The following is a 12,081-nucleotide window of genomic DNA, read 5'->3' as shown; positions in this document are numbered from 1 at the left end:
TTTTTTTTTTTTCTTATGTGACTGTTCATTAAAATAAAACGATGAATTTTATTCCCTTAAAGATTATACTTACAAACGTGCAAGTGCACAAGATTTTTTTCGCAGTGTCATATCATTTTTCTAAAATACAGTGGTACTATTAATTCTCTGTTTGACTTTCGTTTGCTTGTAATATCTCACTCATTGTTGTTTCTATTTGCTCTTATATGTTCATTTATAAATGTAAATACATTTTTGTGTTCCTCCAGATTGATAAGTTTGATCGGTGGAAGTAATAGTAAAAAAAATTCTAGCATTCACAGGGTTATCACCTTATCTAAATTAAGATAGCAGAGAATCATACATATATGTAGAGAAGAATGAAAAAAATATATGAACAAACGATCAATTGGAAAATATGTACGTACATGTATACATATATATACACATGTGTAACACTTCAACTGCTAATTTTCTTCATTCTCTTTCTTAAATTCATTTCCCTTATCGACCATATGCTAGATTATGCTAATAATTATATACTAACGAAATTTTTGGAGGAAATACCTAATTTTTTATTCTACCCATTCTATATATTCATGGGCATATGCAGTATATGTGCATATTTATAAAGTACACTATTCTTCCTCTTTAGTTTTTAAATATGTTCATATTTTCATTCCTACAAAAACTTAAAGAAAAGTAAAAAATGAAAAAGTTGAAGTTTCACAAGCTTCAGCTGACTTTACTATTTTGCAAAAATATAAAAAGGGATGTTTAAATTGTACAAACAAGCAAATATTATGTAGTAATTATTACACCACTATGTATATATATATGTACATGTATATATATATGTATATGCATATATTTATTTATTTTATTTAATTTTTTTTTTTTTTTTATGCGAAAAAAGTAAAATGCACGTATATGTTAAAAAACGGAAGAATCATTCTCTCTTTTCAAATGTTTCTCACTTTTCTGTAAGAGCTTAAAAACAAATCGTGGTATTACTTGCATTCTATTTTTCTTCAATTTTTTTTATTTTATTTTATTTTTTTCTTATCCCTCTTATGACTGACTAGCCATTTTGTAATAATCGCATATTTCAGTATCGCTTCGTTTCTCTTTTTTTTTTTTTTTTTTTTTTTTTTTTTTTTTTTTTCTTACATGTGCAACGAAATTTATAGTAGGGAATTATACCCGTTTTATATATTTTGCCTGCACACGTCATGAACTTTTTCATTTTTCATGATTGTGGGTGCACGTTGCTTAAATGAGGAATCAAACGTTTATATATATGTATATACTTGCATATATGGGTACATAACATATATATACTTATATATATACACATATGTATGTATACACCTATGATAATTCACCTATGTTATTCAGAACATCAATACTTTACGAAAAAACATTTCTCATTCAATGTACTTTTTAATATGGTACAAAAAAAAAAAAAAAAAAAAAAAAAAAGTGAAATATGTAAAGATATATCCTCAATGCACACAGTTCGTGGAAAATGTCTTCTTTTATGGTGTCCCATAAAGAATTAATTTTTCCTTTTTCATTCGAAAGTACATTTCGATATTCCGATTTATCCAAACTATTTATATAACTTGATCTTTACCTATTCATGGCATTCATTTTGTTACACAAAATTTTTGATGAAAAACTATTGTTTTATTATTGTTATTCGTATTGTTATTCATACTGTAATTTGTACTGTTGTTTGCATAGTTAGTCGTACTGTTATTCTTCTTATTCTTATTATTCTTATTATTGTTATAGTTATTTTTATTATTATTGTTATAATTATTTTTATTATTATTGTTATAATTATTTTTATTATTATTGTTAATATTATTATTATTATTATTCATATTATGATTATTCTTATTTTTATTTTTTTTATTTTTTTTATTTTTGTTTTTCTATCTCTTCTTTCAATATTAAGTGTAAAACTAATTACACAACTGAAGTATTCTCCATTTATTATATAATACAAAACTTGTACATTTCAAATAAAATTTCGCCTGACATGTTAATTTTTTTTTTTTTTTTTTTTTTTTTTTCTTTTATACATATATTTACTTATTTATTTTTATTTTTTTACTATACATTTATTTATTTATTTTTATTTTTTTACTATACATTTATTTATTTATTTTTATTTTTTTACTATACATTTATTTATTTATTTTTATTTTTTTATATTGCAAATATTAACAACAGTTACAATTTCATGGACGTAAGTTAAACTTATACGTGCATAACATGTGTGAGGGAGTATGCATTTAATCTTATTAATATATGAACATAAATTAATTATGTCACAATATATTTTACTATATTGTCTAATTACTATGTTGTAGGCACATACCATTTTTCTTTAAAAATGTTACATCTATAAGGTATGCAATTATGAACACATTTATGCATCCAATTATTTACTCTCTTATGTAAACATTTATGCACTCACTTATTCACAAGCCTATATATGCTCATAATATGTATGTGTCCAGGTGCATGCATACAATGTACGCATTTATGTAAGCACATAAAATATATGTGTTTAAGTGTATATAAAATGTAGACACATGAGTAAGCACATAATATATATATGTGTTCGTTTATTTTAATTTGCACCCATGTATGCATAGTTGAGTGGATGGATTTATATAGGTATGCTTGTGTGCTAATGATTTATGCGTTTAAGCATATATTTAAAAGTACATGCATGCGTATGAAAATTTATTAAAATAAATGCACTTATGTGCTTTGAAGAATTATTCCACATAATTGCTAACATCATACATATTTATAATATGTAGTATATAAAAATCATAAAAAATAAAAGATATTGAGAGGAAAAGGAAGAGAAAATTAAAAAAAAAAAAAAAAAAAAAAAAGCAATTTATTTCTGTAAGCCCACATTTAGTACTTAAAATAATTATGCGATTCCCTATTTAGTTGACAGAAAATAAAATTATTTATATACAATACAAAAATAAAAATTATTTGCACATTACACGTGATAATGTACATTTTATCAATTCCTCCTTTTATTTCGTTTTATTTCTCTCTTCTTTGTTATATTTATTTATATTGATATATATATATATATGCACAGCAGTCTTGTAACTTATTATTCACATCGTATTAATTATAAAAAAAATAAAATTACAATTATAAAAGAGGGTTTATAATAAACAAAAAAGAAATGTACATAATTTTTTTTTTTTTTCACTTTTCCATTTTTGTGAGCACTCTTAGTGGTCCTACTTTCAGAAAGAGCTTAACAGTTACCGTGTATACGTACAAATTATAGTCATTGGTATCATAATTTTAGCGTTACACCTTTTTCGTACTTTTTCCCTCTTTACTCCATTATTTCACGCCGTCATATATATAAACATACATATAATATATATATACATATATATATACATATATATATACATATATATATACATACATATAATATATATATACATATATATATATGTAATAATGTACAATTTTCACATTATGCATGCATTTTAACGCATTGATGTCCTCCAGTAGAGCCCCATTTTGGCAGTACAAATATTTTCAACATAATGTTTACTTATGAGTTGTTTTGCCGTATTTTTTGCACAGGTTTATATTAAAGATTAGAGAAAAAAAAAAAAAAAAAGAAGAAAAATTCTCCATCATTTTACAATTTCCGTTCTCTACAATACTATTAAATTATTATTTTGTTAAGGGGTGTCTACGATTTTTTATTTTTTCCATTTTGTTCCACTTTTTAATTTTTTTCCATTTAGTTCCACTTTTTTATTTTTTTCCATTTTTTACTTTTTTTGTTTTTTTGGTGAAAAATTAATCTTATCTTTGTAAGCATAAATAAACAAATATTATCCGTAGAATTTAATTACCTGAACATGGTTAAGAATTTTTTGAGGAACGTTAAACTGTTTAATGTATAAATGTATACATATATGCACACATATAAGCATTCATTTTTTAAAATACTTTAAAACTACCTATTTACTATATTATTTCAAAGGAATGCAATTAAAAAAAAAAAAAAATAGTCAAATCGTGCATTTATATGTTATATTTACTAGAACAATATATTAATACAAAGCGCTATTTTTTAATGATTATCTTTATTCTTGCACTCACTAAAATTTATTTCTAAATGACGCTACATGAATAATTTATTCGATTTTATACAATTTAACACGTTCACAATAAGTGCACTATCCTTTTCGTGTTTTCTTCTAAAATTGACAATAAAAATAAATTCTTTTCAATGTTTCCCATCCGAATATACTAAATAAAGTGTTACACCATTTTTATTTTTGATTTATTTAACGATGCACTGAAATGTATGATCTTTTATGTCTCCAAAAAAGAAAAAAAATAATTGTATTTCACTCATTTTTGTCTTTAATCAAAAATAAGTTATTTGGTTTTACGATTTTTTAATTTTTATTCCCTGTTCCGTCAACATTGTATTTTTTTGTTAGTATTTTTCTTTTTTTCTTTTTTTTTTTTTTTGTATTTTTCAATGCATTTCTCTTATTATATGAGCTTATAAAAAGGCTCATCCACAATTCTATTTAATAAATCGATGCTTTGCTCAATGTTGCAATTTACTCTTTGGTTTTCTAAGAAATTTCTAAATAAACATTGGAGAATTTATTTTTTTAATAATATACTTTTGCGCATTATTATTTTGTTTTTCATTTTATTATTTCGTTTTTCATTTTATTATTTCGTTTTTCATTTTATTATTTCGTTTTACACTTTATTATTTCGCTCAGTTCTGTTCTTTTGCGCTTTCCTTTGTTCTTTTGCGCTTTCTTTTGTTCTTTTGAGCTTTCTTTTGTTCTTTTGCTCTTTCCTTTGTTATATTCTGCTTTTACTTTGTTTCTTTTTTACCTCATTTCTATTATCTTTCCTTTTTTATTTTTTTTTTTTGGTGCACTTACCATTTAAGCTTTTTCAAACGCCCTATTGAAATATTACATTTATGCACTACTAGTGCCTACTGAAGCAGTTAGTTTAAAATGTACTTAGAATTTACTTTTTAGATTTACTTTTTTTATCTCTACATTTTAGCCCTACTTTTTGACCCTTTCTTTTAGCCCTTCATTTTAGCCCTACTTTTTAGCTATTCATTTTTACTTTTTTTTTTTTTTTTTTTTTCTAATTATATTTTACTTCTTTTTTTTTCTTTTCTTAATATATTTTACTTCTTTTTTTTTCTCTACTTATTATATTTTATTTCTTTTTTTTCAACGTTCACTGGATAAAAGGTCGACAGGAAAAATTAAAGAACGTTAAAATATACATGGAGTAATTACAAAAAATTGCAAAATACTTCTTAAAAAAATGAAAAAAAAAAGAAAAACCTCATAAAGGAGCAAAACATATCTGTCCGATTCACCCTCGGCCTGACCGAGTAAACGACATGCATCATATTTTCATTCCTCAAAAATTCAATGTTACAAAATATATATATATATATATATATATATATATATCTTTAAAAAAACAAGTAATAGACTGGATATATGTTTTTATTCAAATTTTTTCTTTTAAGAAGATTAAAATGAAAAAAATAAATAGCCATTTTTGAAATAAAAAAAAAGAATAATAATAAATACACTTTTTAAATAAATTATAAAATATTATTTATTATATAAAATTTTAAAAATGTATAAATTGATCCTTAGGCTTATGTCAATAAAATAAATGCGCGCAAATAAGCATGAGTATAAAAATATATGCATAAACTCATACACACATATAAACAAGCGTAAACACATATACACATTGAAGTGTATAACCTAAACCCACATACAATGCATATACATTTTTAGTAAGGGTGTGTTTACTCGTACCCTTTGAAAGAATACACAAGCATAGTCAAACAAAAAAAACATACATATTTTTATAAATTAAAAAATGGATATAAAAATTTTGCCACAGGAGGGGGGGAGGAAACACTTGTATAAAATTTAAAATTAACATATACATATATATTTATATATATATAAATGCACGTATGTATGGATTTACACATGTATGTGTATACACATATATGTCTGCATGCACCTATGTATGTGTACATATATGATACATGTACTTAGGCACATGGGGGAAGGGGATATTCATAAAAAAGTACGAAAGAGCTCGCAGACGCGCACACACGCATGTGTGTACCAGGTGGAAAAAATGAGGATGAGGAAACACGCCTTTTGTTCTATTCGTTTTTATTTCATTTGTATTTATTATTATTTTTTTTTTTTTTTTTTTATTTTATTTTTTTTGTGTGTGCCGCTCTTCTTGGGGCTCATTTTCCCCTAATATCGTAATGCATGGAATGGTATGAAGGGGGGAAGACTTTTCTTAGCAGGCTGGTTATTTCTATATTTTCTTTTTTTTTTAAATCTACTTTATAAAGTATATCATTTAGTAGTAAAATGTTAATTTTGTTTTTAAAGTTTTTATTTTTTATGGTAAATTTATCCATTAGTTTTTCAATTATGTCCATATTTTCCATATTATCCTTATATATTGTTACAAGTTTTTCAATTCTCCTCGCCTGATATCTCAGGAAAAAACTTTTAATAATAAAATTCATATAGCAAAAATTTTCAAGTCTTAAATAAGGAAGAAATTTATTATTATGCATGGGCATATTATTCATAAAGGAGAGTATGATTACTGGTTTTGTAAAAGAAAGAGTACATTCCTTTATATTATCGAAGGTATCTCTTTTATAAAAAAGTTTATAGTGCATATCATTACAAAATGAAATTACTTCTATATCATTAGTAATAAGAAAAATGTTATTCACTTCTTTATTTCTATACATTTTTTTAATATCTTCTATTAATTTATTTTTTGAATTATTAGAATGATGTGTAGTAGAAATATTCATTGACCTCATTTCATTTACTCTTATCACTATTTTTATATTTCTTTCTTCAAATAATTTTAGAGTATCTGTTAACTCCGAAAACATGTACGGATAGCACACTTTATAATTTTTTATATCTTCTAAAGTATGGCTACCTTCACTATGTACTGATAGATGTACATATATAATAAAACACTTTTCTCTAAATATTTCGGAAATTTTGTTTAGGATAATAAAAAGATCTAATAATCTCATTGTCTTTCCTTCATACCACTCATACGATTTTCTTAAATAATCAAAATCTATACATATACCAAAGGAAATAGGCTTATCTTTCTGGACTCCCTGAGGTACTACCTCCTCACCATTTTGCACACCCTTCTTCTCATCATTCTTCTCACCATTCTTCTCTCCATTCTTTTCACCATGTTTCGCTCCATTCTTCTCTCCATTCTTTTCACCATGTTTCGCTCCATTCTTCTCTCCATTCTTTTCACCATGTTTTGCTCCATTCTTCTCATCATTCTTTATATTATTACATTCATTAAACTCATCATTTAACGGGTTCTGCTTTTTTAAAATTCCACAAATTTTTGAATACAACAACGAACCATTTATGTAATATGTTTTACTACTAACCTCTTTGATGCCGTATTTAAATAATTTCAGTGATAATACCCCTTCTGAGTATATTCCTATTTTGTACGTATCTTCTTTATGATTGCTTACTATCCATTTGCTATTTTTCGCACTTACTCTATTTAGCAAGCTAATATTATTTTGCATTAGCTCATCATTTTTCGTCATTCCACCACCTCCCATCAGCTCACCATATTCCATGTCCACTCCTTTGCTGTAAAAAAATTTCAAAAACATTTCTGCTGAAATTTTTTTATCATAGTCTATATACTTAATAAACGTATTCAAATAGAGGAGCATTTCAAACAACTTTTTTCTATTTAACGATTTCGTTAAGTTATTCTTTTCCTTTTCATTGTTTATATTGTTAGATGCTACTGCCTCCTCCTCATTGTAGCATTTTTCCTTCTCGTATATTTTTTCTTTCTCCTTATTATGGTACATCCAAAGTCTTAACTCATCAATCTTACTATATCCGTTATCAGGTAATTCTTCCACCCATTCTTCATTCACCCGTCCATGTTCATGTTCCATCCCCTTATCGTTCTGTTTTCCCTTATTGTTCTGTTTTCCCTTATCGTTCTGTTTTCCCTTATCGTTCTGTTTTCCCTTATCGTTCTGTTTGTCCTTATCGTTCTGTTTGCCCTCATCGATTTTGTTTTCCCCCTCCTCTAATTCCATCTTTACAAACACCTTCTTGAAAGAATTCCTCCTCTCGTGCCTATACTTGTCAGTTTCCTCTACCTTATCTACACCATTTTTTTCTTTTTTATAAACAAATTTTGAATCCTCATCAATCAAATCGAAGAAAAATATACCCTCATTCTTTTTTAAATAGATATACCAAGGTTTCTTAGAATGTTCAATATTTGAATGCAGCTTATATTTTCTCTTTCTTCTTTTGTCTATTAAGGACATTTCTATATTCCTTCTTTTGTATCCTTTGCTTTCCATTGTTATGTCTTTCCTTTGTTGCTATACGTTTTCAGCTATGTTCTTCTCGATTCAATTGGTCTGTGTACCAACTTATTTGGCAATCTATATGGTTATGTATTTTACAACCTAATTAACTACTTACTTGATTACTTAACTACCCATTTAGCTACTTGGCTACTTACTTTTTCCCTTGTTTCCCCTATTTTTTTGACTGCTTTACTTTTTCTAAAGCGTATATAATACATACAAGCAATTATCTGCGCATACGCGCGAATGTACAAATATATACATGTGCATGTATGTATATATTTTTCTATATATGCAAATAGGAATAATTACGCAATTACTATTCTTAGACCTATTATGCCATGTTTCACTTCTTTTTCCCTTGACGATAAAATATGTCTTAGCTCCTTTTTTGTGCTAATTATTTATGTCCATTCAATTATTATATCTTTTTTATCGTGCAAAAAAAAAAGAAAAAACAAATTTAACTTATACATAAATATATACGTATGTATATATATATACACATATACACATTCATATTACAAATTCCTGTGCAAAAATTATTGCATACTTCAGAATTCTATAAGGGCAATATAATTCTACTCATACCCAAATACATTAGTAAATAAGTTCATACGCACTTATATATATATGGGGACATATATGTATAAACATATATGCATAATTGTACATGCATAATTACATAAGTTTATATTAAATAAATTTACATGCATAAGCGGAAAAAAAAAAGAGATAGGCGGATTAGAATTAAGAAAAAAAAAAAAATTGTAAATACCTTCTTTTAACCTGTTCTTCTAACGTTAAGTATAAAAATCCTGTTACGTACAACATTAACACATTTATTTGGTATGTCATAGGTATAAATAAAAGGTAAAAACTATATATATATATATATTATATATATATATATACTATTATTTATATATATAAATAATATTTCATTTAACACATTTTATAATACAATTCTGAGTAAAAAAAAAAATATTTATATATATTTATATATATTTATATATATATATATAGAGAGAGAAAAAAAAAAATAATTGTAAAAAAAAAAAAATAGGAGAATTCTCTACTCTTTCCTAATAACTTACAATTTTTTATTTTTTTTTAAACGCATGCAAAATGTAATTTAAAAAAAAAAAAATATACCTAATAATGCACTATGACTGCCTCGTTCAACGTATACAATGTTTTGCTCTCCTCAATTTGTGTAGTACACGTTGAACACATTTACGTATATATAATACATTTATTACATGAATTTCATATATTTATACATATATATATATACACATTTACACTTTGCACCTATTTATAAATGCGTATATGAGAGTTCAATATACGAGTTATACTTATGTATATGAATGCATGTGCATATTAGCATTGGCATATTTTTGTATGCGGTTTGTTCCTTCCCTCTTGCTTCTTTACTTTTTCTTTTCACATACTATTTATTCCTCATTCCACCAGTTCCATGTTTTGCCCACAGGAACACAACAAATTAATCATAATATTTTAAAATTATTAAAATTTACTAAATTTTGTTGAAATTTATTATAATTTTTGAAATTTACTAAAATTTGTTAATATTTTTAATGTGTTTTTCCTTTTTCCTTTTTTTTTTTCCTGCAGTGCAAAGTAGTATATAACATGACTTACATTCGTATATACTCTTATTAAAGAGTTAAACATTTCTTTATATCATTTCTAACACATCCTAGCATAAAATTATATTACTACCATATTGTAGTCAAATTAATGACTGCTGTGTTATATATACTCAATTATACGTAGCTGCAATGATGCTGTGTAACAAATGTACAGGCACTAAACAAAGGTATTTGAAATTTTCATTATTTCAAAATGTTTTAATTTTCTGATTTCATTGGTGCATATGTAAATCTAGTTAAAAGGGAAAAATTAAGATAAACAACAAAAATGATATATTTTTATTAGTACCATTATCAATTTCACATATATGTGTATGTTGACATATGAATAAAAATGAAACATCCAGCCCGTTTCAGATGTGTTACATAAAATAATACAAATATATTTACATGTTCAAAAGTACACACCTTTATAGTAAAAAAAAAAAAAAAAAAGTGTTTACATAGCTTACCGCAATTACAGTATATTCAACCGAACATTTAAAAGTGTTAAGAAATGCAATATATATACCCATATATTCATGTATGGATTTACGCGTGCATACGTCCTTTACGCATACATACACACTTTACTTACATACAACGATTTTTCTTGTCCGTTTGTCGTTACTTTGAGCAACAGTGAACAGTGCAAACAAATCATTATTGCAATTTTTTTTTTTTTTTTTCAAATATGCATGTAACAATAAGTTCTTTCTTTTTCATTTTTTTTTTTTTTTTATATCTCCTTCAACTAAGCTTCCTCGCGATTTTATACACAAGTACATGTTATTACACCACCAATTTATTGTGAGTACAATCTTCACAAAATAAGAATACGCACCGTCATTATGTGTATTTAATAGGTAAAAGGAAAAAAAAAAAATGAGAAAATTTAAACGTTCTGTTAAATTTGTTATCTTTTAAAATAATATTCATATACCCATTCGTTCATTTATTTATTTATTTATTTTTATTTATTTTTTTTTTTTATTATTTAAGCTATTTTTTAAACTCTTGAAAAACCATTTTCTTTTCTGCTAATAGGAAAATTGGTATGTCTAGGTATCTCACTTTGTGCGAATAGGGAATTTTTTCACCACAAAATGTGTACACATATATATAGATATATATATAGATATAGATATATAGATATGTAGATATATAGATATATAGATATATAGATATGTAGATATATAGATATATAGATATATAGATATATAGATATGTAGATATATAGATATGTAGATATATAGATATGTAGATATGTAGAAATATGTATATATATGTGACCTTGTCCACCCAATGTTGTACAATTAATCCTCGCCCAGTTTATTTATAGGGACTCCCATTTATGTTGCAATGGTATATGTTTCTGTTTAACTACAACTAATACAAAACGAAATGATGTGTATTTTCTTCTTTCCAATTGAGCTTATTACACATTTGAACATGAATAATATCACCTAGGTAGAAGTGTATTTTACGTATGCGTGTGCAAGAAAAATATGTGTAGTAAATATATTACATATGGACATTGAAAAAATACGCAATAATCTGATAACTCATTTATTATGCCTTATTTTTAACTCCCTTTTATTGATCACTGGAAAAATATACATTATTAAAAATTTAGAAGCACAAAAAAAATGTGTTTTTCAAAATGGGGAAATTATTTTTTTTTTTTCTAGCTATGATAAATGTTCTTATATAACTTTAAAATTCTTCTCAACAATTTAAAATAAAAAAAAAATAATAAAATAATAAAAAAATAAAAAAATAAAAAAATAAAAAAATAAAAAAATATATAATAAAATAAAAAAAATATATAATAAAATATTCATATTAGTATACTCAAATAGTATGGCAACTCCTTTTACATTACCGTGTCAGGTTTTTTTTGTAAAAAATTATGACCTT

General features: G+C 25.0%; 2 protein-coding genes across 2 annotated transcripts; both read right to left on the bottom strand.

Moving 5' to 3' along the window:
- Positions 1-1,628: 1,628 nt before the first annotated feature.
- MKS88_002140 (uncharacterized protein) lies at positions 1,629-1,868 on the bottom strand (the record flags this gene model as incomplete). Its single annotated transcript, XM_067215126.1, has 1 exon — positions 1,629-1,868. One exon carries the CDS (start codon positions 1,866-1,868, stop codon positions 1,629-1,631), a length of 240 nt encoding a protein of 79 aa, XP_067074434.1.
- A 4,466-nt stretch (positions 1,869-6,334) lies between these two features.
- On the bottom strand, positions 6,335-8,497 carry MKS88_002139 (gametocyte development protein 1; the record flags this gene model as incomplete). The annotated part of the gene is made up of 1 exon (XM_067215125.1): positions 6,335-8,497. One exon carries the CDS (start codon positions 8,495-8,497, stop codon positions 6,335-6,337), a length of 2,163 nt encoding a protein of 720 aa, XP_067074433.1.
- Positions 8,498-12,081: the final 3,584 nt, after the last annotated feature.

The sequence above is a fragment of the Plasmodium brasilianum genome, chromosome 7, assembly GCF_023973825.1.
Source record: "Plasmodium brasilianum strain Bolivian I chromosome 7, whole genome shotgun sequence".
Classification (NCBI taxonomy): Eukaryota; Apicomplexa; class Aconoidasida; order Haemosporida; family Plasmodiidae; genus Plasmodium; species Plasmodium brasilianum.
The sequence above is the reverse complement of the archived record's forward strand: the minus strand, read 5'-3'. Positions and strand labels throughout refer to the sequence as shown.